The sequence below is a fragment of the Anguilla rostrata genome, chromosome 12 (genome assembly GCF_018555375.3).
Source record: "Anguilla rostrata isolate EN2019 chromosome 12, ASM1855537v3, whole genome shotgun sequence".
In the NCBI taxonomy this organism is placed as follows: Eukaryota; Metazoa; Chordata; class Actinopteri; order Anguilliformes; family Anguillidae; genus Anguilla; species Anguilla rostrata.
In genome coordinates, this window is record NC_057944.1 from 8,898,527 (window position 1) to 8,926,333 (window position 27,807).

Below are 27,807 nucleotides of genomic sequence, written 5' to 3' on the forward strand. Positions count from 1 at the left end.
TGTGTTTGTCTGGAAAAATAAAATAAACCGTTTTGAACTGTTTCATTGATTGTTTCCTTCCCCATGTGAACTGAATGGTAAGTAGTAATAATTGTATTATAATTACAGAAAATAATCTCATAACTTGTCGCAAGAATGCACCCTCATACAGACAATATTCACCCCCGCAAGCCAACCCCCCCCCCCCTCCCCTGCCCCCAAACCAAACTTTGACCTGTTACACCTTTACAAATTTAATGCCCTGAAATTTATTTTCCCCTTTAGCTTTAAACTTAGGTAATTGGTTGGATCAAAAACCAGCACGCGGACTAGCCTTCCAGGACCGGAGTTGTGCACACTCCCAAATCTGTGACAAGCTGTAGACAATGCTGACATTTCTCTTTCATTTTAACCAGTGAACTCCAGCAACTCTGTCAGTGCTGTAGCCGGTAGCCTGTTGGTCACTTCTCTGACAGGTAAGGTACCCTTGTCATCCAGTTTGGTAATGCAGCCTGATCTTGGTAGTGTCTGTGGTTGTGGCATGATTTGCCATTTTGGTACAGTAGGCTTAACGGCGCCCCTGGGAAGGTTCAAAGCTTAGCTAGTATATTTTTGGCAGGCCTTCTGCATATTAAACGTCCTCACAAGTTCATCTTGCATTTCCACGGGCACTGTCTTCTTGGGGGCGTGACTGATTTGAACTGCTGTTTCAGTTGAGATATCGCCGAGTTGGTGGTATTCATTCTGAACCCAGGTGCATTCTAAAACAACCCTTTCAATGAGTATGTGTCAACTAAGTAATTTTTGTGTTTTTATACGTAATATAATTCTGCAGACAAGCATGCAGGCAGTGTCTTAAGATCTTATGATCGGTCTTACTTCAGATCAGATTGAAAGAAAATGGTTTTATTATCAAATTGTATCATAAATGAAAACCATGATTAAGTAGTTGTTTATAAAATCCCACTTTGACATGCACAAGAGCATATCTATGTTAAGTTTATTCTCGATATAAGTTCACTACCATTGGGTTATGTGGAGGCACTGCACGTTTGAGGGCTGTGCATGAAGTGTGCTATGTTCTCGGTTTTTAAAATAGAACTTAACTCATCATCAGTTCAAACACAAAGAATGCAAGAAATGTTGAAATGTGACCTTATTTAGAGGAAAATGGCTGCTATTGGCATTCACAGAGGGTAATTGTATGTTCAGCGTGAGTTCAGATTGAAGCTCATTTGAGATTTATATATCACAGGTGTTAAGGTGCAAAATACTTTAAGTGCCATTTCTGGTCTCCATTTATTTTATGAATCAAGTATAAGCATAACTTGGGAAACTATTTTATGTTTAAATCCAAGGAAATGTTTTATAAATGAGGCCCCAAATCCGTTTCTTTGCCCTTTTCTATCCTAGTTATCTGCACAATAAATTAATTAGCAGGTAGTGTTAGCGTAACACAGTAAAGCAACACGGAACATGCTCTAAAATCTTTGCGCTAACCATACATTAAAAATAATTGGCTAGCAGCAACATCTCCGGGAGTTAATAAAAAAAAGTGCTTGCTCACCTCACAAAGGGGTGAACATCTAAATTAATTTTAAGCTGATGCTCAACAGATTTTTCCTCTGAAAATGTAAAAACGTAATGTAAATCTAAAAATAAATGATGGAAATAAAATCTTTTATTCACTGAGTGATTTTACTGAAAATTTTCCACAAAAATGCTTTGCTATGGAGTAAGGATATTTGATGCATGTTTGAGATTTGAGTCACAATTCTTTGGCTCTGTTGATCCTTTAGGCACCGTGAAACATCGTACTAGCAGTATCTCAGCATTGTTATACTCCTTGAAGGATGATCTAAATGCAACACCGTACGAGCAAAATATAGCAGGGAGAGAACGCAGGTAGGATCTCGACAAGCAAGAGGAGGCGACATTCCCTTTCTTTTCCCGTGCGTGCGTACACACGCCTGCCTGCCTGCATGCGCCTTCACACACGACGCGCAGAGCGGGCTGCTGCTAGCCGACCTCGCTGTCCGAGCTTAATCAGCTACCATTTATTACCCGCCATGAAAAATGCGCTACGTGGCGTCAGCAAAAATTAGTCTTTTTTTTTTTTTTTTTTTTGAGTCCTTGTCCCAATTTCCACGTTGGGAGAGAGATTACCCGACAGAACCGAAGGCCTGACAGCTTTTTGTAAATGTGCAGGAATCCATCTACCTGCTGTTTCCTCTCCCTCTCCCTCTCCCCCTCTCTCTCTCTATCTCTCCCCTCTCTCTCTCTCTTTCTCTCCCTCTCCCTCTCTCTCTCCCCCACTCTTTCTCTCCCTCTCTCTCTCCTCTCTCAATTTCAATTTCAAAGTGCTTTATTGGCATGACAAATATAGGCACTTGTGTTGCCAAAGCAGTGGTTATAACATACAACTATATACAATTAATCCGTTATATAAAAAAATAAATTAAAAAAATATATACAAAAATATCAGTAAGTGATGTTAGGTGTGTGTGTGTGTGTCTGACTATCTGTGTGTTATGTGCATGAGTGAATATTATGTGTCTGCTTGTACGTGTGTATGCTGTGTGTAAATGTGTGCATGAGGTGGTCACACATTGTCCCTCAGAGTATGGCAAGAGAACACAAATTGTGCTGCTAGTATGCAGCAGCCTTTTTCTTCTCCTAATAGGTAGGGTAATCTATCGTCATTGGGTATATCATTGAATTGGGGACATTTCTGGATTATTTTTTGGTAGAATTTTTGGCGAATTTGGTCAAATTTTGTGCATTCCATTAGGAAGTGTTTTTCCGTTTCAATTTGGTTGCCTTTGCATTGTTGGCACAATCTTTTTTCTTCTGGCAACCATGATTTTCTGTGCCTGCCAGTTTCTATGGCTAAGTGGTGCTCACTGAGTCTGTACCTCGTCAAGGTGGTTCTCAGTTTTTTGTCAGTAACTGTGGTCAGGTAGTTCGCTACAGCATACTGTCTTTTTAGGGCGAAATAACATTTCATTTTACTTTGCAATTTTGTTTTAGTTTCCCAGTAGGTTATATAATTCTGTTTCAGCTGTGTTGCAATTTGGTTTATTCTAATTATGTTTGTAGTTTTGTTCTGATCCAGAGCAGGTGAGGTGTTAGTGTGTGTTAGTGTATGTGGGGAACTAAGGCTCAGGACCAGCTGAGTGAGGGGATTGTTTGCTTTGCTCAACTCTTGGTATTGCAGGGCTTTGTATTGATGTGAGTGGGGGGTCACTTTGTTTTAGGTGCTTCCAAAATTTGATTGACCTTTTTTGTATTTTAATAAGTAATGGGTATTGGCCTAATTCTGCCCTGCATGCATTGTTTGTTGTGTTTCTATGTAATTTCAGGATATGTTTACAGAATTCTGCATGCAGGGTTTCAATTGGATGTTTGTCCCATTTGCCAAATTCTTGACTGATGAGTGGACCCCACACTTCACTGCCATAAAGAGCAATTGGTTCGATTACAGCTCCAAAGATTTTAAGCCAAATTCTAATTGGAATCTCTACACAAATTTGTCGTTTTATGGCGTAGAAGGCCCTGCGTGCTTTCTCCCTTAGTTCATTCACTGCAAAGTTCCTGTAGAACTCTCTCCCTCTCTCTCTCTATCTCTCCCCTCTCCCCCTCTCTCTCTCTCTATCTCTCTCCCTCCCTCTCTCCCCTCCCCCCGCCCCCCGTCTTGCAGGCGAGAGGACCGCTCTTAATGCACGTCTTTGTACCCTAACACCGCCTCGCGACGCCCCCACAGGCATGCTGGGAGGCCAGATCTATTTGGCGGGCGAGTCGGCCCCCTCTCTGTGAGTGAGCAGGCTTGCTCGGGTCCCACAGCCCAACCCCCCTTTCTTCGGCGGTGTTTTCAGCTGGCTTCGCATCATCGCACTCGTGTCAATGAAAGGCCAGTGTTCACTGTGGCCCAAACCCATGATATAAACGCTGCCCTTCTGTACACATTGTAACAGGGGTGGATCAAACGGAATTGGCTCGGATCTGCATGTGTGCCGCTCAGTAAAACAGGGAAAACACCTCGGCTACTCGTACCAGGTTGTTCCAGGCCAACTTCAGCACTTCGGTGGTTGTTTCTGACATCAGTTGCAATTACTATGACATCAGTTATGTTCATCTAGGATCAGGTATTTTTTTACACGTCAGGCCTAAAATATTACTGCCACGCCTCTTTGTTCACTTTTAAACTTTTAGCTTTTATTTTTCTTTTCTTTTTGCATGTCATGTTTCAAGTTCAGAAATATTTGAAATATTGGACTTCTGCCTTCTCCGCGTTTTAAAAGTGCGCTTATAGACTATTGGGACAAATTCTCCTTACACACATTTAATCGCTAAAAAAATTATTGCTGGCCAAAATCTTAACATTTTATTATTATTAATAATAATAATAATAATAATAATAATATCTACTGTACTTTCACTGCAGAGGACCTGATGTGCTGCAAAGATAAAGAATAAAGAATAAAAAGCGCAGCAAGACCAAGAGCGTCCCCGACGGCTTCTAGGAACACTCCAATCAGACCCCTCGTTAACACCTGCCTCTTCCCGCCGTCAGAACGGCTCGCTAATTAGGATTAAATACACCCAATCAGCCGCACGAGCAGGGCCCTCCACAAGAGGCGTGACACGCACGCGTCTTATTGGCTCGGGTTCAAACGGCGCGGAGCCCGCTCACACGCTGGGCTTTCAGACGGGGGAGAATTTAAACAAACAAACCCAATCTGCACCGCTTCTGACTCGAGATCTTCATCATTCGCTCCGGATTACTGAAGATGCGCTACGGAGCAAATGTAGGGGTCTGCGTCTCAGACGTGACAGAAAATAAAATGCACTGTTTGGTTGTACCGGTATGAGCAGATAAAAGCTGAAGACAGTTGTCACTGTGTTAGCCTGATGTTGAGATTTTGGTTGATATGATTAGGTGACGTACACAGGATGTGTCAGAGGGGTGACTCGTCCGATGCGCTGCTTCTGTGAATTAAATAAAGATTTAATGTTCAAAAAAAAAAGCCCAATCAACAGACATCTGAACCTCTTATTTTAATTTATAATTTTTGCGAGCCAGACACACAAAGCTATATGAACCAGAGAGAAAGTGCTCTGTGCTTCATTAAGTGAGCAGGATGAAAGATTTAGTTACATAAAATTTCTAATATTTTTCCGTCGCACTGTACATTCATCTCTGTGCTCATCTACATGAATGTGGTAAGCTGGATGCATTTGTGCTATAATCTCAAACAGGGAGCTATCACCAGCCAATATGGCCAGACAGATATTGACAATTTATATTAGCCCCATAATTCTCATATTGTGGACGCCTGTTGAAAATAAAATGTATAAATACAATAGGATTTTTAATCTTTGTACACAGTCAGAATTACGCAGATTTATCACAGTGGTGCCATTTCATTCCATGTATTGAGGCAGTAAAGATGTCACTGGAAGGGCCGGCCTAGCCCAGGTACTTAAGCACGCTGCTCTACATTACTATGATTGCTGCTGTTGTCATTACATTACATTACGTTTTATTTTATTTGGCAGGCGCTCATTGAAGGACTACAGAACTACAGGCCTGATAAGGTAGAGTTCTCATTAAGTATCTGGTGTCCATAGCCATGAACATCAAGTCTAGTTCACCCACTAAGCAAAGACTTAGTCAGGAAAGTTATGGCGAGTCAAACTAGAAGTGAGGCATGACTACGAGAGATATGATTAAAAAGCTACAACGTCAAGATGATAGTACAAATGCAACACGAAAGTGTGAGATGAAGATACAAGTTACATTACATTACAGGCACCTAGCAGACACTCTTATCCAGAACGACGTGCACAACTTTTTTACATAGCATTTACAGTGCCTCCATTTATACAGCTGGATATATACTGAAGCAATGCAGGTTAAATACCTTGCTCAATGGTAGGATGGCAGTGTTGTACCCAGGAATCGAACCTGCGACCTTTAGGTCATAATATCAGTTCTGCGCTGCTGCCGCAAGTATAACACAGAAGGGCTAGGAGGTAAAGATCCAAGGATACAAGTGATATAAGACAGTGATCCGAAGATTTGGGGTAACCCTGCGGAGGTGTAGTGGTAGACTTGTCATTTTGAGAACAGTGCACCATGCCATAATCAAATACTTAAAAAAAAAAAAAAAAGAACACAAACAAAATTTAGTTGCTAAAAGTAGAACTTCGGTTTTTACCAGTAAATAAGGTTTGACAATACCTATGCCTGCCCACCGAGACCAAGGTCTGCTCTGAGGTAATTTCTTAATTTGTGTGCTTTTCCAAATGCATAAAAGAGAAATTTCCCTCCCGCGACCGCGTCGAATTGACTCTGCGCGGCAAAACGCGCTCGATCTATAGCTGTCACAGTGCCTCGTGTGATCTGCCAGCCGAACGGCTTGGCGATGCGCAGAATTACCAGTGTCAGTTTTAATGTGACATCGCAATTTACATCACACGCCATGCTCACGAGCTGTTTTTTTGCGCGGTTTGCCCAGTTAATGGTGAAACGGTATTTGAGTTATAATCTGGCGGGCGCGAAGAGTAATCGAGCCACTCTCGCAATCAGGACGCAGTGGTGCGGCGGGTGACATCTCGTGCCCAAAAAAAGAGAGGCTAAGTTTCTGAAGTTGTGCCGACGGATTTCGCATGCAGATTTGCAGCGTGCAGCAAGCGCATTGTGTATTTTCATGAAACTCAAAAAATGGGGTGGGTTTTGGGGGAGGTGGGGGGGGGGCTTGCTGTTTGATCTTGGCACTCATTACAGCACTCAAAGGGGCAGGGTTCGTGGCTTAGTTGTCAGTTACAGATCCATTTGACTGGGACCAAATGGACAGAACCGTGTTTAGCGAATTTTCCAGAGCATGTTTATGCTTTCTGAAGCAGTAGTGTTTTGACAACTTATTCATTACTAACACCAAGTAGCAAAACACTCTGCTTGATTACTACTGGAAACACTACTGTTTTGCTACAGAACTCTACAAAAATCTACTGGTGTATTGTGAGTAGTACATAAACCATACATTCACTGCACAATTCCTACATGTCACTACATTCTACCCACACAAATAGGTTTTGTGTAGTGATTTCAGTACTTTTTAATGAGGGAAGACCCTCTGAAACGGGGTTTGAATGCCAGTTAATTAAAAGTTTGCCGTCACCTGTCACTTAGTCAATATTAACATTCTTGGTTTTAGGTCAGAATGGTGTCACGGCATGCTTGTTATCCCTTGTTATCATTCACAAACCTACGGATGAAAATGCGTCCAGTAGCCATGAGTTAAAGACGGAACGCCTATTCAACTTTCCAAATAAAGGACGATTCCGATTTACGGGATGCTAGGCAACCGTAAATAAAGCTAGCAAAAGTAACTAGAAATGTGCTTCAGTGTTGCCATCCGTTGTGGATTTTTAGAAAAACCGGACTGGATTCAAAAACAAAACCCAGACCGGATTTTTGAAAAAACCGGACTGGATCCAAAAAGGAAAACCCGGACCGGATTTTTAAAAAAACCGGACTGGATTCAAAAAGTAAAACCCGGACCGGATTTTTAAAAAAACCGGACTGGATTCAAAAAGGAAAACCCGGACCGGATTTTTTTAAAAACCGGACTGGATTCAAAAAGGAAAACCCAGACCGGATTTTTAAAATAACCGGACTGGATTCAAAAAGGAAAAGGCAGATAATGATTCCCATAGTGTTCAGGTGCACCAGATAAGTGTTTTTCTGTGAAAATAGATGCTGCAATACGGTCATCACAGGGACTGCTTAACCCCTTCGCACAGATGCCACAATCTGGGCAATCCTCACCCATTTAGGGGGTGTTCTATTTGACTCTATAACTCCTGATGTGAGCATCACAGAGACAGTGGCTTAAATTAAGCAGGCCTCTTGTACCATTTGCAATACTAATTTAGATGAGATTATATTCATAATTTAGGTTGAAGTACAGTGCTGTAAATTGCAAGTTGTTCTCCTTCAGTTTGAAATTAAATACTGAGATCACACACACACACACACACACACACACACAGTTTTCAGTGCCAGGGGTGAGAGACCAGGAAGCAGGGAATGATTTACAATCGGCAGTACTACACCCTCTCACACGATTAAACACGGTTTTAACAAAACATAGTGGGGATAGGGTCAAGGGAGCTAGTGGCGAGCCAAAAGGATAATTCTGTTTTTTTTTAACCTGTGTCATTTTTATAGTAGGCCTATTTTCAGTAATTCCTATCCTAGAAGTGTTTTTTTTTTTTCTTAGCTGCTTCATTATGGCATCTATGGGGCATATCAAGATACAGGTTCAATTTACCTCAAGTCCAGTTTATCTAAACCTCTTATTTGGAAGTGTATTTTTTATGATTTAAAAAGATTATATAAAAAATGTAAAAATGATTGAAACTTTTTACAGTTATTACCAAGACACCAACCCTAGTGACGCCACTGATGGGAAATATATTGTAATATTTAAGATTACAGGTAAGAAGGATAGGCTATATAAATGTTTCGACACCCCCGATCTGTTGTTTTTACCTCTTTTGGGGGGGGTCCAAGTTTTAATTGGGGGGGTCAGACCCCCTCAATCCCCCTCGTAATTCGAACACTGGGATACACTGCAAACCATCTGATGTCCTCATATTTTCCCTTAATGGCACCTGTTACCATGAAATTTGGACTGAATTTCGTGTTCATTTGATAGCCAAGACCTATGGCTGATACATACAGCATGTTACAGGTAAAAACGTTGGTTTTTCAATATTTGGACTGTTTTTTTGTTTTTGTTTTTTTTAATGGAGGAAATTAACACATAGCCAACAGCTAAAAACTACAGGTTCTCAGCTTCATTTTGATGTATAGGTTGCGGGGGTTTGAAAGAAATCCAGCTGCCACACCAGGCTTGTGTCTCGCTAGCTCCCGCACCTGACGCCTCCTCCTCCTCGATGCGAGAGTTTCCCTGAGTGATAGCCGGGAATGGTCAGCTCTCAGCCCGCTGCCTGCTGTGCGCTGCCTCGGTGGGGGCGACTACAGAATATAGCGATCACATTTCAAAAATGCGCAGTAAATTAAAGAACTAGTTAGCGAAATCAAAGTCCTATGTTGCAAACAGAATGGGCATTTTTATCTTGTGGCCATTATCCACAATGATATGAATCGATTTGAAGAAACATACGTAATGGCTGAAGCACAGAACGTATTTATTAAATGTTTTGCAGCGCAGTGCCTCAAAGTTTGTTGGTGTGTGTGTGTGTGTGAGAGAGAGAGAGAGAGAGAGAGAGTGATACCAACAATGACTATGAGAGCTCTACCACTGAGCCACCAATGCTCTAAAATGTAGAAATAACTGCTTAAGTTAAATGAACATTAGACATCTAAAAACTAACACCTGAAAAGAGAAGCAGTGTTTCTTTTTCCTGAAAGAAAAGATATTTCCCCCATTAGCCCTATTTCACTTAGGGTTAGTCTATCAAACAGATTGCATTTAGGCTATGAATCTAAAAACATGCTGGGTAGGTAGAAGCTATTATTACCCGTGACAATCTTTTCTTGTTTTGTGCCAGTATCCTTGCAATTAAGTCGTCATCTTTTGTGGGTGCTGGTGCTGCACTTGCCCTCCTAAAACTAGGCGGACGCCTTGGCCTGGCGTTACTTTCACTCTGCAAATAAGTTAATAACGTTTGAAGATGATCATCTGAATGAACACAGGCTAACAGTAATGTTAGCTAACATTGACCATGGTAGGCTTGATTGCTGTTTAGGAGAATACCTGTTTCGTCGCTGTTCCACTGCAACTGATCGGCTTGACATCTCTCTTTAGTTTACAACTTTGAAAAAGAAACTCACGTTTAGCTTTGTAGTTTATGCAGAGCAAGTCAATCATACAAAAACAAACTGCGTGTGACTGGACATCAGCTGTTGATTCTACCAAGTGCTTTGATTGTAAAATGATGTAGGGACAGAGGAACGCTACAACACTTCTCTTCATTGCTGCCATTGTTTTTGGAGGCGATTAAGCTAACCGGTAATGAGAGACCCCTACATCTGGTTTACATACCCGGAAATGTGAAATAGGCCTATCGGCGGGCTAATGCTGGCTATGTTCATGACATAAAATGGCCACCATGAGTAGTCTTGCTGTAGTGTTGTGACTACATATTCACTATACAAGCATTACATTACATTTACATTACAGGCATTTGGCAGACGCTCTTATGTTATACACGTACAACAAAGTGTATAACCATAACCAGGAACAAGTATGACGAAACCCCTAGAGAGAAGTACCAGTCCAAGTGCAGGGAACAACCACATAGTTGAACTTGGACCCTGAAGGTTAAACTGATTAACACTAACACAACGAGAACGGCAACAACGCAATCTATGGAAAAAATACAAGCAGTAGTTAAGACAGTTAATGCACCTAAGTCACCTACGAAACAGCTGCCTAGTTACAACCCTAAGCTTACAGTCATTTACAGGGGGGTAGGGAGGGATGGGGAGAGGTGAGTCTTCAGTCGTCGTTTGAAATGGGTCAAGTAAGTAGCAGAACCTCTACATGATTACTATTTAAAAGTCTGTGTAGTGAAGCAGTAGTGTTTTGACAACTTATTCATTACTAACACCAAGTAGAAAAACACTCTGCTTGATTACTACTGGAAACACTACTGTTTTGCTACAGAACTCTACAAAAATCTACTGGTGTATCGTGAGTGAATGTATGGTTTATGTACATAAACCATACATTCACTGCACAATTCCTACATGTCACTACATAGCCTCTACCCACACAAATAGGTTTTGTGTAGTGATTTCAGTACTTTTTAATGAGGGAAGACCCTCTGAAACGGGGTTTGAATGCCAGTTAATTAAAAGTCACCTGTCACTTAGTCAATATTACCATTCTTGGTTTTAGGTCAGAATGGTATCACGGCATGCTTGTTATCCCTTGTTATCATTCACAAACCTACGGATGAAAATGCGTCCAGTAGCCATGAGTTAAAGACGGAACGCCTATTCAACTTTCCAAATAAAGGACGATTCCGATTTGCGGGATGCTAGGCAACCGTAAATTAAGCTAGCAAAAGTAACTAGAAATGTGCTTCAGTGTTGCCATCCGTTGTGGATTCAAAAAGTAAAACCCGGACCGGATTCAAAAAGGAAAACCAGGACCGGATTTTTTAAAAAACCGGACTGGATTCAAAAACAAAACCCAGACCGGATTTTTTAAAAAACCGGACTGGATTCAAAAAGGAAAACCCGGACCGGATTTTTTAAAAAACCGGACTGGATTCAAAAACAAAACCCGGACCGGATTTTTAAAAAAACCGGACTGGATTCAAAAAGGAAAACCGGACCGGATTTTAAAAAACCGGACTGGATTCAAAAAAAACCCGAACCGGATTTTTAAAAAAACCGGACTGGATTCAAAAAGGAAAACCCGGACCGGATTTTTAAAAAACCGGACTGGATTCAAAAGGAAAACCATGGACCGGATTTAAAAAAACCGGACTGGATTCAAAAAGGAAAACCCGGAAACCGGATTTTTAAAAAAACCGGACTGGATTCAAAAAGGAAAACCCGGACCGGATTTTTAAAAAAACCGGACTGGATTCAAAAAGGAAAACCCGGACCGGATTTTTAAAAAAACCGGACTGGATTCAAAAAGGAAAACCCGGACCGGATTTTTTAAAAAACCGGACTGGATTCAAAAAGGAAAACCCGGAACCGGATTTTTAAAAAACCGGACTGGATTCAAAAAGGAAAACCGGACCGGATTTTTTTAAAAAACCGGACTGGATTCAAAAAGGAAAACCAGGACCGGATTTTTTAAAAAAACCGGACTGGATTCAAAAAGGAAAACCAGGACCGGAATTTAAAAAAAAACCGGACTGGATTCAAAAAGGAAAACCCGGAAACCGGATTTTTTAAAAAACCGGACTGGATTCAAAAAGGAAAACCCGGACCGGATTTTTAAAAAAACCGGACTGGATTCAAAAAGGAAAACCAGGACCGGATTTTTTAAAAAACCGGACTGGATTCAAAAAGGAAAACCCGGAAACCGGATTTTTAAAAAAACCGGACTGGATTCAAAAAGGAAAACCAGGACCGGATTTTTAAAAAAACCGGACTGGATTCAAAAAGGAAAACCCGGACCGGATTTTTAAAAAAACCGGACTGGATTCAAAAAGGAAAACCCGGAACGGATTTTTTTAAAAACCGGACTGGATTCAAAAAGGAAAACCCGGAAACCGGATTTTTAAAAAAACCGGACTGGATTCAAAAAGGAAAACCAGAACCGGATTTAAAAAAAAAACCGGACTGGATTCAAAAAGGAAAACCCGGACCGGATTTTAAAAAAAAACCGGACTGGATTCAAAAAGGAAAACCTGGACCGGATTTTTTAAAAAACCGGACTGGATTCAAAAAGGAAAACCCGGACCGGATTTTAAAAAAAACCGGACTGGATTCAAAAGGAAACCGGAACGATTTTAAAACCGACTGATTCAAAGGAACCAGACGATTTTTAAAAAAACCGGACTGGATTCAAAAAGGAAAACCCGGACCGGATTTTTTAAAAAACCGGACTGGATTCAAAAAGGAAAACCCGGACCGGATTTTTAAAAAAACCGGACTGGATTCAAAAAGGAAAACCCGGAAACCGGATTTTTTAAAAAACCGGACTGGATTCAAAAAGGAAAACCCGGACCGGATTTTTAAAAAAACCGGACTGGATTCAAAAAGGAAAACCAGGACCGGATTTTTTAAAAAAACCGGACTGGATTCAAAAAGGAAAACCAGGACCGGATTTTTAAAAAAAACCGGACTGGATTCAAAAAGGAAAACCAGGACCGGATTTTTAAAAAAAACCGGACTGGATTCAAAAGGAACGACGGATTTTAAAAAAACGGACTGGATCAAAAGAACGGACCGGATTTAAAAACCGGACTGGATTCAAAAGAAACCAGGACCGGATTTTTAAAAAAACCGGACTGGATTCAAAAAGGAAAACCCGGACCGGATTTTTAAAAAAACCGGACTGGATTCAAAAAGGAAAACCAGGACCGGATTTTTTAAAAAACCGGACTGGATTCAAAAAGGAAAACCCGGACCGGATTTTTAAAAAAACCGGACTGGATTCAAAAAGGAAAACCCGGACCGGATTTTTAAAAAAACCGGACTGGATTCAAAAAGGAAAACCAGGACCGGATTTTTAAAAAAACCGGACTGGATTCAAAAAGGAAAACCAGGACCGGATTTTTAAAAAAACCGGACTGGATTCAAAAAGGAAAACCCGGACCGGATTTTTAAAAAAACCGGACTGGATTCAAAAAGGAAAACCAGGACCGGATTTTTAAAAACCGGACTGGATTCAAAAAGGAAAACCAGGACCGGATTTTTAAAAAAAACCGGACTGGATTCAAAAAGGAAAACCAGGACCGGATTTTTAAAAAAAACCGGACTGGATTCAAAAAGGAAAACCAGGACCGGATTTTTAAAAAAAACCGGACTGGATTCAAAAAAGAAAACCCGGACCGGATTTTTAAAAAAACCGGACTGGATTCAAAAAGGAAAACCAGGACCGGATTTTTTAAAAAACCGGACTGGATTCAAAAAGGAAAACCAGGACCGGATTTTTAAAAAAAACCGGACTGGATTCAAAAAGGAAAACCAGGACCGGATTTTTAAAAAAAACCGGACTGGATTCAAAAAGGAAAACCAGGACCGGATTTTTAAAAAAACCGGACTGGATTCAAAAAGAAAACCGGACGGATTTTTAAAAACCGACTGGATTCAAAAGGAAACCCGGACCGGATTTTTAAAAAACCGGACTGGATTCAAAAAGGAAAACCCGGACGGATTTTTAAAAAAACCGGACTGGATTCAAAAAGGAAAACCAGGACCGGATTTTTTAAAACCGGATGGATTCAAAAGAAACCGGAAACCGGATTTTTAAAAACCGACTGGGTTCAAAAAAAAACCGGAAACGGATTTTAAAAAAACCGGACTGGATTCAAAAAGGAAAACCAGGACCGGATTTTTAAAAAACCGGACTGGATTCAAAAAGGAAAACCAAACCGATTTTTAAAAAAACCGGACTGGATTCAAAAAAGAAAAACCCGGACCGGATTTTTAAAAAAACCGGACTGGATTCAAAAAGGAAAACCAGGACGGATTTTTAAAAAACCGGGCTGATTCAAAAAGGAAAACCAGGAACCGGATTTTTAAAAAAACCGGACTGGATTCAAAAAGGAAAACCGGACCGGATTTAAAAAAAACCGGACTGGATTCAAAAAGAAAACCGGACCGGATTTTTAAAAACCGACTGGATTCAAAAGAAAACCAGGACCGGATTTTTTAAAACGGACTGATTCAAAGGAAACCAGACCGGATTTTAAAACCGACTGGATTCAAAAAGGAAAACCCGGAAACCGGATTTTTAAAAAAACCGGACTGGATTCAAAAAGGAAAACCCGGACCGGATTTTTAAAAAAACCGGACTGGATTCAAAAAGGAAAACCCGGACCGGATTTTTTAAAAAAACCGGACTGGATTCAAAAAGGAAAACCTGGACCGGATTTTTAAAAAACCGGACTGGATTCAAAAAGGAAAACCGGACCGGATTTTTAAAAAAACCGGACTGGATTCAAAAAGAAAAACCGGACCGGATTTTTAAAAAAACCGGACTGGATTCAAAAAGGAAAACCAGGACCGGATTTTTAAAAAAAACCGGACTGGATTCAAAAAGGAAAACCGGACCGCCGCTGTCAAGAACGCCATTAAAACGAGGTCAAGAACGACGTTTAAACGACTGGTTCAAAGGAACGACGTTTAAAAACCACGGATCAAAGAACCGCGATTTAAAAAAACCGACTGATTAAAAGAACCGACCGATTTAAAACCGACGGATTCAAAGGAAACGACCGGATTTTAAAAAACGACTGGATCAAAGAAACCGGACGGTTTTTAAAACACTGGATTCAAAGAAACGGACGATTTAAAAACGACTGATTCAAAGGAAAACCAGACCGATTTAAAAACCGGACTGGATTCAAAGAAAACCGACCGATTTTAAAACGACGATTCAAAAAGGAACCACCGATTTTAAAACGACTGGATTCAAAAACGGACGATTTTAAAACGGACTGATCAAAGAACCGACCGATTTTAAAAACGACGATCAAAGGAACCGACGATTTAAAAAACCCTGGATTCAAAGAACCGACCGATTTAAAAACCGACTGATTCAAGGAAAACCGACCGTTAAAAACCGACGATCAAAGAACCGGACCGATTTTAAAAACGACGGATTCAAAAGAAACGCCGGATTTTAAAAACCGACTGATTCAAAGGAACCGACCGATTTAAAAAAACCGACTGGATTCAAAAAGAAACCCGACCGATTTAAAAAAACCGACGGATTCAAAGAACCGACGGATTTAAAACCGACTGGATCAAAAGGAAACCGACGATTTAAAAAAACGACTGATCAAAGGAAAACCGGACCGATTTAAAAACCGACGATCAAAGGAAACCCGAGATTTTAAAAAACGACTGATTCAAAAAACCGACCGATTTAAAAACCGACGATCAAAAGGAACGACCGGATTTTTAAAACCGACTGATCAAAGAAAACCGACCATTTAAAACCGGACTGATTCAAAGGAACCGACCGATTTTTAAAAACGACGGATAAAGGAAACCGGACGGATTTTAAAACCGACTGTCAAAAGAAACCGACGATTTTAAAACGACTGGATTCAAAGAAACCGACGATTTAAAAACCGCGGATTCAAAGGAAACCCGACCGTTTAAAACCGCTGTCAAGAACCGACGATTTTAAACGACTGGATCAAAGAACGCCGGTTAAAACGACGGTTCAAGAAAACGACGATTTAAAAACCGACGACAAAGGAAAGCGGATTTAAAAAAACCGACGGATTAAAAAAAACCGACGGATTTTAAAAAAAACCCGGACGGATTTAAAAAAACCGGACGATTTAAAAAAACCGGATGGATTCAAAACGGAAACCGAAACCGGATTTTTAAAAAAAACCGACTGGATTCAAAAGGAAAACCGACCGGATTTTTAAAAAAACCGGACTGGATCAAGAAACGACAAAAAACCGCGGATTAAAAAAAAACCGACGGATTCAAAAAAAACCGACGGTTTAAAAAAACCGGACGGATTTTAAAAAAAAACCGGAAAACGGAATCAAAAAACAAACTGGATTCAAAAGGAAAACCCGGACCGGATTTTAAAAAACCGCGATCAAAAGAACCGGACCGGATTTTTAAAAAAAACCGGTGGTTCAAAAAGGAAACCGGACCGGATTTTTAAAAAAACGGACTGGATTCAAAAGGAAAACCGAGACCGGATTTTAAAAAACCGGACTGGACAAAAGGAAACCGGATTTTTAAAAAAAGACGGTTCAAAAAGAAAACCGGACCGGATTTTAAAAAAACCGGATGGATTCAAAAAGGAAACCGACCGGATTTTTAAAAACCCGACTGGATTCAAAAGGAAACCGGACCGATTTTTAAAAAACATGGATTCAAAAGAAACCGAACCGGATTTTTAAAAAACCGACTGGATTCAAAAGGAAAACCGCAGGTTTAAAAAAACCGGACTGGATTCAAAAAGGAAACCGGACCGGATTTTTAAAGAAAAAAACCGGACCGATTTTAAAAAAAAACCGGATTTTAAAAAACGGAACCGGATTTTAAAAAACCGGACTTTTCAAAAAACCGGACCGATTAAAAAAACCGACGGATTTAAAAAAACCGGACTGGATTAAAAAAAACGGACGGATTTAAAAAGGACCTGAAAAGGAAAACCGACTGGATTAAAAAAAACCGGACGGATTTAAAAAAAAAACGACGATCAAAAACCGACCGATTTTTTAAAAAACGGACTGGATTCAAAAAAGGACCGGATTTTTAAAAAAACCGGACGTTCAAAAGAAAACCAGGCCGGATTTTTTTAAAAACCGGACTGGATTCAAAAAGGAAAACCCGGAAACCGGATTTTTTTTAAAAACCGGACTGGATTCAAAAAGGAAAACCAGGACCGGATTTTTAAAAAAACCGGACTGGATTAAAAACAATACCCGGACTGGATTTTTTTTTTTAAAAACCTGGACTTGGATTCCCTGCTTTGCAGACTGAGCTGCGATCAGCAGCCCAGCCCACCTGCGTCCCTGCCCCAAGGACTGACCTGAGATCGGCAGCTGCATTTTCTCATCTTGTCCATTCATCTTCACTTCATGTGAGAGCACACAAGAAAGCACGCACATATGTAGGTGTGTATGTATGTATGTACACTATATGACCAAAAGTATCTGGACACTCCTTGGTCTGAGGCTGTTTTTTCATGCTTAGGCTAGGCCTCTGTTCCAGTGAAGGCAAATCTTAATGCTACAATCACATTCTAGATGATTCTGTTCATCCTCAACAGTGTGGGGCAGGGCAACATTGGGCACATAGTGCACATAGCACATAGGGCACATAGCGAGGCCCATATAGGAATGGTTTTGTCGACAACGGCGTGGAAGAACTCGACTGGCCTGCACAGAGCCCTGACCTCAACCCCATCCAACACATTTGGGATCAACTGGAAAGCCAATTGTGAGTCAGGCCTAATTGCCCAATCAGTGTCCAACCTCACTAATGCTCTTCTGGCTGAATCGAAGCACATCCCTGCAGCAAAGCTCCATCATCTAGTATCTAGTAACCCTTCACAGAAGCATGGAAGATGTTACAGCAGCAAAGGGTGGACCAACTCCATATTAATGCCCATAATTTTGGGTTAGATGTCAGGTGTGCATTTACTTTTGGCCATGTAGTGTTTCTACACACATATTTATTTACGTACGTATGTGTGTATGACATGAGTGCCGAGTTCAACGAGCGAAGGTGAACGCACAAAGACAGATGTTAGCAGCCACTGAGAAGCCTACCTTACGCACGTTGACATTAGAACACACACCCACACACACAGCAGGAAACACGCAGTTTACTTGTCCATATATTCACATGCGTACTGAAGGGCATGAGGCCCAGTGTACTCTGTCCCGCCTTAAAGCCTGTGTTCAAACTTTCCAGGGGCTTAATAGCTCTCAATAGAGCTTCAATATCTTTATCAAGTTCAGTTATATAAACTACAATCCCTGGGGAACACCGTTTCCCACAACACTATGCTCAAATTCCGTTCCTCTTGTTGCTATTTCAAATCAAGTTCAATTTCAATCAAACCTAACTCTAATCCTTTTAGCTTTAGCTGTTCATTTGGGACTTTTTCACTGTTTAGAAAATCTAAAGATATATCATCATATCCCCAGGCTGAGTCACAGAAATTAATTATTCTTCATTTGTCAAGGATTTATTTAGCCGGCTGTCCATAAAGGCAATATTTGGCATTCCTAACAATGCTGTTTTTCCAGGATAAAGTTTGACTAACCACAGACCTGATTTTATTTGAAACACAACTTTAACCAACAGAAACCAACAGACTTGTAACACAGTAAAAAGGCTGCTGTTAATTCAACTCTAACAGAACGTTTGGTCCCAATGGGGGACTTGAATTAATGCTGGACATTTCGCATTAAAGATTTTTCTTTTCCAAAGTGTACCGAAGATTACATAAAGATTTTTGTTAATAGTTTGTATATAGCTTGGTCTTTGACTGCTCTTGGATATATGACTCTGCTTCTGCTGTTTTTCTGACATATTTACCCATTTTAATAATTCACCATCTCTTATCTCAACCCTCTAAAACTTCCTGGGTGCTGCAAATAACCATTTGCATATTTGAGACTTTTCTTCTGCCATTACATTGAGAAATTTGGTTTTCGAAAACACGCACAGGCATATGTAAACACACAAATATGCACAAAAATGTATACTCCTGTGGACAGAAACACATGCAAATGATGTACATGTGCCCAATACACAGACACGTACACAGTGCCGGACCGGGGGGAGTAATAATGGTGGAATCATTTAAATAGAATCTACACCACAATAAGCATCTGCCCTTCAATTAGCCACAACTGACCTGTCCTCTCTGAACTGTGCTACACGCGTTCTTTCAACAGCAGCAGATCTAGGGAAACCAAGGACTACAGCACCACCTAGAGGCCGCAACTGCAAAAATCTCACAGTTTGAAGCCATTATTCAAGTGACATTTTCCATTCAATCATTACTTCAGGACTGGAAGTCAATTCTACCTGATCCCAGTTTCTGCCAATGTTGCCATGAAGCAGATTGCGTGTGTGTGTGTGTGTTTGTGTTTCTGTGTGTGCACATGTATGCATATGCATGTACGTGTCTATCAAATTGGACGTACACTTAAAACAAAGAGAGCGTTGAGAAACATTATTTTTAAATGATCAGTACGGGTAGTAGTTATCATAGGTGTTTGTAAACATCTGATACGTATGTATCTTTTTTTTTAATCCAGTATATTTCAGTAAGGTCTGGTTCAGGTGTTGGCTCAAAATCACCGCAAACTCTCTTTTCCGCTGCAAATTACCAAACGATCCAAGTCAATTTGGGAAAAAAGAAGAAGGAAAAAAAAAAAGAAACCTACTGAACGTTGGTCTCAAAAAAAAGCAAGAACGTCAGTCAAGCTTCACACGCCGCTCATCTGAGAGCAAGGCCAGGAGGCCGCCAGGTCAGGGACCCGCCCCTTTTCAGACGAGAGACACTGCGGCTAGCGAACGAGGAAGCTAACGACGGCAACAGCGGGTAATGCAGAGAATTCAAAGCAAACGCTCACCCGGGGGTGTCAATCTAATGTATAAGCCCAACAAACCCTCCACCGCCACCACCACCCCCACGAACTCACTCGGTTAGATTTGAGAGCTGTCCGTCAAGGTGACTGACGGGCGGCTCCTTATCGCGGACAATGGGAAGACGAATCAATTAAATCGCCTTTCAGACATTCAGCCTGTTTAATGCTGAGGAAGATGGGATGTCTTTGTGAGAGAAGAGAAAGCGAGACAGGGACAATGAGAAAGACACGGGGAAGAAGAGGTGGGGGGCGGGGGGGCAAAATGATACATAAAAAGACAGTACAAGTTTATTCACGTCTCACCCTGGGATTCATGAAATGAATTTGGGTCAGAGGGTGGAAAAAAATTTAATGAAAATGTGGCCAAGAAAAGAAATTATCAAACACATATTCATACAAATACTCTTTTCATATGCAAACATTCACTTTTTGCACATTTTTTTTCCGCTTTAAAAAAAAAAATATTTATAATGTTACACTCAGTATTTTGTTCACCATAATGGAAAAAAACAAATACAATAAATACAATAAAAACAATAAATAAATAAATGACTGAGCTGTTGAGGTGTCCTGTTATGGCTCCAATTCCTAGTGCAGTGATGCGGCTGGAAGTAGACTGGAAGTCCCATGGGGAAGGGCTGCCCAAACCTGTTCCTGGAGATCTGCCGTCCTGTAGCTTTTCATCGCCCACATTTACATCAGAGCGGGTGTATGTGTATGCATGCACATTATAAACACGCATAAAAAAAACTTTATAATAAAAAATATTTTATTTTTATTATTTTCAAATGATCTCAAACATATTATGGAGTCAAGAATAGTCTTAGGCATTTTATGTATTTTCCCATTTTCCACTGAAACACATTTTAATTCATTTTTTTCCAGGCATGCCTGTCACACAAACATGATCTCCTACATATTAGCAAAAACACTGACCCGACCAGCTTTCAGGATTCTGACAGCTCAAACACGCAAACGGCCACGAACGGCCGCAGGAGAGCGAGCGGGAGCAATTAACGTCACGCAGGAAACGTGAACAATCTGGGATTACTCATTAAACCAATTCTGCTGTGTGTTCAAGCAAATTAAGACTGCAATTTACAGACAAATGGAGAGATTTGGAGATTCTGAAATATTAGCGTGTCAAAAAAAAACTGTCAAAAACTGACGACCGTCAGAGAAAGTGTTTTTGACATATTAAACTTTAATGTTGTTAAAGTGGTCACCCAACCCGCACATGCCTCACTGCCTCCTGCATAAACAGGGAAGCAAGCTACCAGCTGATTTCACAGTGACAATACAACTTGTTGCTCGTTAGGTTAACATAACACTTAGGGGGCCTGTGTGCACCCTTGGTGATACGGCATTTTTGTATTCCAGAGTCACCCTGACCCTTCTCCACTCCCGTATGTCGCTCAGAACAGGAGAAACTAAAAGACTGTATTGTCATGTAATGTGCAATGCCATTCAAAACGATCTATACCCCTTTATTACAGATGACAGCACAGTGCAGGTACAAGTACAGCTATGCTGCAAGTTCAAAAAAGGAAGAATTGTATTTGATATTAATACAATCTCACAGAAAAATATTTTGTTAAAAAAAATGCGCCACAACTGTTCATACCGTTTTGGACACTCCCCTCACAAAACCTAACGCTGCAAAGTGTTAACCTTACGAATACAACAAGCCAGGATGTATGAAAAAAGCCATCAGCACTTCAGAATGTTTTACCCAGGTTTTTAGGAAGAAAATTTGTTTGGCGTGAACTACAGTCTTAAAACATCTGGCGACGGCTGCTCTCAGATTCCAAATGTCAAATCATGAGTCTGGAGTAGCAGAACCGATGGAATTGCCCCACTGACTCATAACCCATCATTTTGGAATAATTCATATAAATTCTGACTCATAACCCATCGTTATGGAATAATTAATATAATTTCTGACTCATAACCCACCGTTATGGAATAATTAATATCGTTTCTAGCCCATCGTTGTGGAATAATTAACGTAATTTCTCATTCGGCGCTGATGGTGGCTCCTCCCCTCCGTCGCAGAATGAGGCCTTCAGAGAGGAGCGCTCTCCCTGTCTCCTCAAACAGAGCGTCCTCGTCCTGCAGCCCCTGGGCCTCCAGCTCCTGGTATTTCTCAATGAACCTACACACACCCACACAAACACATTACACACGCACATTACACACACACACACCCACACAAACACATTACACACGCACATTACGCACACACACACATTACACACGCCCACACAAACACATTACACACACACACACCCACACAAACACATTACACACACACACACACCCACACAAACACATTACACACGCACATTACACACACACACCCATCCATACAAACACATTACACACGCACATTACACACACACACACATTACACACGCCCACACAAACACATTACACACACCCACACAAACACATTACACACACACACACGCAAACACATTACACACACCCACACAAACACATTACACACAAACACACACACCAATGTACGCACATTACACACACATACAAATGCGCAAACGCACACAGACACGCACGCACACACATTACACACACACCCACACACACACATTACACACACACGCACATTACATACACACACACACCAACGTATGCACATTACACACACACACGTATGCACATTACACACACACAAACACATTACACACGCACATTACACACACATTACATACACACACACACACACACACACACCCACGTATGCACGTTACACACACACATTACACACACCCACGTATGCACGTTACACACACACGTATGCACATTACACACACACATTATACACACCCACGTAGCACATTACACACACACACACCAACGTGCACACAAATATGCAAACACACAGACTCACACGCACACACATTACACACAAACACACACAAGCAAACATTACACACGCAGACACACATTACACACACAAGCACACACCAGCATATTACACACACAGACACACATGCACGCACAAGCAAACATTACACACACACATTACACACACAAGCAGACACGCAAGCACATTACATACACACACATACATGCGCAAACACACACACACACATTATAAGCATACACGCACACATACACAACCACACAAATGCACACATGTGCACAAATAGACACGAAGACAAATGTGCACAAATCAAAAGGATGATTCATTGTCTGGGTTTTAAAAATTATATATTAATTCAGTTTGGGTACATGTCATTGACTGGCCCGTACAGTTTCTATTGGCGATGAAGGACATTTTCAAAGATGTCTGACAACCTGCTAAACGTCACATCGGCTGGATATCTGGAGGGCTGGGGTCTTAGGAAAGAAAATACACTTCAAGTAACCAGGCTCCAAAACAGCTTGTGCAGGGGCATCATGCTTCCGGCGATTGTATGTGCACACTACCCAATTACTATGATTATTATTATTATAAAAAATTCTAACTTATTTCCAGTCGGAACCAGTTCCTTGAGGAAAGGAGTGACATCACAATATAAAAACTGACAACTGTGTTTATAATTACACACACACATTATATAGGACGGAGTGTAGCACAGTGGGTAAGGAACTGGGCTTGTAACCGAAAGGTCGCAGGTTCGATTCCCGGGTAAGGACACTGCCGTTGTACCCTTGAGCAAGGTACTTAACCTTGCTCAAGGGTACTGAAATTGCTTCAGTATATATCCAGCTGTATAAATGGATACAATGTAAAAAATGCCATGTAAAAGTTGTGTAAGTCGCTCTGGATAAGAGCGTCTGCTAAATGCCTGTAATGTAATGTAATGTAATATAATTGTGATTAAATGCTATCGAATTGCTACAAGCTGCTTTGGAATTACTTGAAGTGCATTTTCTTGATTCAGACCACAGACTCCCCATAATGCCCATACAAAGCTAGCCAGACATCAGAAACCTCTGCGTCCCAAATATTCTTAATTTCACAAAAACAAAACAAAACAAAACAAAAAAAAAACACTGACTGGGTCAATAAAAAACACACCAAACGGAAGTATTAAATAAATGAACTATCCCTTTAATTACACCACATCCCATCATGAAATGTGAGTCCTGGTACCATCACAAAAAATAACCTGACATCAAGTCATCAGTCATGGCAAACCAAGAAATTTTGTCTACATATCCATAGCTAAGGAAAGTACAGTTATTGTTCAACTTTCTTTAAAGATTCGCCAAGAGAAGACAAACACATAAAAAATGCCACTTCCATACCTTTGACAGGTTGACACAAAGTTGCCTTTGCTGAGGTCAAAAGCCCTGGGCCCATTCCCGTACACCTCAAAAAATTTTCTGGGAGAAAAATATTTAAAATACTACATTAGACACCGATACAAAGTTCATCCATATGCTTCACGTGTTTTCTCTCCCCACCCCGCATTAACCAATATCGTAATAAGTATTAAAAGTACACAAAAGATGAACAAACAGCGCCACCTACTGTGATTGTAAATATACAGTTCATCCAAGCGAGTGTTTTCAAACATCCAGCTACATTACGCCGTTCGCAAGCACAATGCAATGTCAAGACCCCCATCAGCACAGTCTAAGAGAAAAAACCCTGTGTAAAGGGCAAGAGTCCCGAAACGCTTACCAAACTCCGTCATTTCAGTTTAAATCCTACACGAGCACACCAACGATTAACCAGAAAATCACCTAGAAAACCCACCAAAAAGGACAAAAATTTCAATAAAATACACATAAATCTGACATAACGTAATACTTACGCTCTGATTGCGTCCTCTTTGTAAAATATGTCGGGCACGGTATCCGCCGCCTGTTTTCCATATACCTTGGTCCGAGGTTTTACATACAGCGGCTCCCTCTTGGGCGGAAAGGCGGCATATACATCGTACCAAATTGGCTTGTCCTTCTCTTTCAAGACACCTGCTCGCATCAAGTCTCGCACCCTTCAAAATGGAGATGCGATGTTACTCATTGAAACAATGACTGGGAAATTAATAACACACAATTAACCACAAAACGGGCCTTAACAAAAACGAGAGCAAAAGCTGCATAATGTTTGTAAGCCAACTAATTATACTGCATCAGAGATAGCGATATCCTAGCGCTATCCAGCATAATCACGTAATGTTTCTATTCTATTCTATGCAGTACAGTGGTGGTCAACCCTGTGTTCCTGGAGATCTAACCTTACCGTCCCGTATGTTTTCACTCAATCCCTAAGAAAGCAGGCCTCATTCAACAGCTAGAGATCAAAGTGCCAAATTAGCTGAAATAAAAACCTACAGGATGGTGGATCTCCAGGAACAGGGTTTGTTTGGAAAGCACGCTCAGGCCCTGCTAACTATATACATGCTATCGCTATAGCAGGCTACACATTAGCTCGCTACTCGAATAATATACCTAGTTAACAACTCTGCTACAACTCACTAGCTATCTACGGCAAAGTCAACCACAACGAATCTCTACAGAGCATGTATTATTAATATTATTTCGACAAAGCTAACGTTAACCTTGAAAAGGTTCTACCGGCGTTTGCTAACTCGCTCTGGCGTCCGACATTGTTTGCTAGAAAGCCTAAATTTATTCTTACCGTGTAAAAACTGTGCCGAACTTTTCAAGACGACTTCCAGCCATTATATAGTTGTAAAAGTACTTTAAACTTTGTTGTAATTATGTATTTTGACACGACTCCTCCATGTGTTGCTACATACTGAAATAACTAAAAAGCAATAGCATAACTGCAGCTACAAACGAGCATGGTCGTTAGTCCCTTGTACGGAAGCCGAATGTAGACAAACTGCTTCTTCTTCTTCTTCGGTGTTGTTTACCGGCAGCTTGCATCCTTGAAAGTTGCATTACTGCCATCTTTCGGAGTAAGTTAACTCCTACATCTTATTTACTGTCACACTTTCATTAACAGCCCCGTTCCCCGAAGGTAGTTAATAAAACATCTCCTCCCCTGCCCACTAGCACCACACTCCAGTACATTCCTCAATCCTGCTCCTGTTATCCCCAATCTTCCCATCTCCTCCATCATATCCTTCCTTTCCGACCTATATTTATTGCAGTTAATGATAAGGTGTTCTACCGTTTCTGGTACCTGACAGATTGGATGTTTACCTATAACATGAAGTGTGCTGCATAAATTGCTGTGTCCTATTCTTAATCTTGATATTACAACCTCCTCTCTTCTGTTTCCTCCCCTCTTTCTTACACTGCCTACTCTATTTTGTATCAGATGTAAATGTCTCCCCCTTCTCTCCTGATCCCAGTGCTGCTGCCATTCTTTATTGATATTTCCCCACACAATGCCCTTTCCCTCTGATTTTGATAACTTGATATTGATTTCAACACTTCCCTTTTTGACTGCTTCTTTTGCCAACGTATCTGCTCTCTCTTTTCCCAGCATATCTGAATGTGCTGGGACCCACATGAATGTAACATTTTTCCCTTGCCTAACCACTCTTGAATTGGCAAAGAAGATTTCATACAGCAGATCCTGGTGATTTCTGGCTGTACCTGTCTTAACTTGCAATGGCCGACACAGAATCACTACATATTACTATTTTGTTAACCCTACCCCGTTCAGCCCATTCTAATGCCATCAATATGGCAAACAATTCAACAGCATACACACTTAAACAATCCGATGTTCTCTTGCTAATTCCCACTTGGTAACTAGGCACAGCGACTGCAGCCCCTGTCGCATCTGTCTGCGGATCCTTTGATCCATCTGTAAAAATCTAAACACTGCCTTTATACTTACAGTTCCTATAGTTATAATATTCACTAACTAAGTCAGCATTCTTATTACTGTGCTTAATCTTAAGTAATTCCAGATCTACCCCCACACTTTTTAATTCCCAGACAGGTCTAACAGGCCACACCACAGTTTCGCCAAACTCTTTATCATATACTCCCATATCTCTTGCCACTTGATCTCCTGCCCATCCAAAACTTGATTTTTCCATCCTCTCCTTCTCCCAGCTTGTCTGCAGTACCCTTTTTGTTGGATGACTATCTCCATGCCCCCTTAGATTAAACCAGTAGTTAGCCACCAACTGTTTCCGATGCAACCACAGTGGCATTTCACCTGCTTCCACTTGGAGTGCACACACTGGGGAAGTTTTAACTACTCCTAAACACACTCGTAAAGCTCGAGCTTGTATAACATCTAGGTCCGCCAGCACAGATTTTGCTGCTGATCCATATACAATACTTCCATAGTCTAATCTTGATCTAATTAAGGCTACATAAATATATTTCAGAAATGCTATATCAGCTCCCCACTCCAATCCTGCAAGACACCTCATGACATTTATCACTTTTTTACATCTACTAACATCTAATATGCTCCCTCCATGTTAACCTCATATCAAAATATACTCCCAAAAAACGAAAACTCACAACTTTCTCTAAATTATTTCCATACAATTTCAAATTGCATTCCCTGAGTTTCTTTCTTGTAAAGAGCATAGATTTTGTTTTTTCAACTGAAAATTTAACTCCCCACTTTGTTCCCCACTTTTCAGCTTGATTAATTCCATCTTGCACTTTCTTCACTATGTGTTCAACATTTCTCCCTCCTTTCCACAAAGCCCCGTCATCTGCAAACAATGACTTCCCCATATCCATAGGGATATTCATAAATATGTCGTTTATCATGATGGAAAATAAAGTTGGACTTACTACACTTCCCTGAGGTGTCCCGTTTTCCACAACATATTTGGTTGATAACTCTGACCCTATCTTCACCTGAATAGTCCTTCCATCTAAAAAGTCCATAACCCAATTAAACATTTTCCCTCCGAGACAAACTGCACCGAAATCTACTCGTTATTTATACACACAAATAATTTTATTTATTTGTTTATTTATAATGTGTTTAGTTGGCTAAATATTCAGAAGCCTAATTTTGATCAGTATGGCATGGTGTATACAATATGGTTTGGGAACGAAGCCAAATCGTTATAAATTTCG

At 40.7% G+C, this 27,807-nt stretch overlaps 1 protein-coding gene across 2 annotated transcripts; it reads right to left on the bottom strand.

The window, feature by feature from the left end:
- Positions 1 to 20,548: 20,548 nt before the first annotated feature.
- mrps23 (mitochondrial ribosomal protein S23) lies at positions 20,549 to 25,635 on the bottom strand. Of its 2 annotated transcripts, XM_064302125.1 has the most exons (4): positions 25,418 to 25,629; positions 24,588 to 24,770; positions 24,076 to 24,153; positions 20,549 to 21,952 (listed from the first exon to the last, which is right to left on the bottom strand). In XM_064302125.1, exons 1-4 carry the CDS (start codon positions 25,459 to 25,461, stop codon positions 21,814 to 21,816), a joined length of 444 nt encoding a protein of 147 aa, XP_064158195.1. In that variant the 5' UTR covers positions 25,462 to 25,629; the 3' UTR covers positions 20,549 to 21,813. The 2 variants fall into 2 exon arrangements, with proteins under 2 accessions (XP_064158195.1, XP_064158196.1); XM_064302126.1 differs by lacking the exon at positions 24,076 to 24,153 and having other exon boundaries at positions 25,418 to 25,635.
- Positions 25,636 to 27,807: the final 2,172 nt, after the last annotated feature.

Coding starts and splice junctions, on each gene's coding strand:
- mrps23 (XM_064302125.1), bottom strand. CDS start 25,461: ATGGCTGGAAGTCGTCTTGAAAAGTTCGGCACAGTTTTTACACG. Junction 24,154..24,587: donor AAAGAGGACGCAATCAGAGC/GTAAGTATTACG, acceptor TTTTTCTCCCAG/AAAATTTTTTGAGGTGTACG. Junction 21,953..24,075: donor TTTGTGTCAACCTGTCAAAG/GTATGGAAGTGG, acceptor GGGTGTGTGTAG/GTTCATTGAGAAATACCAGG.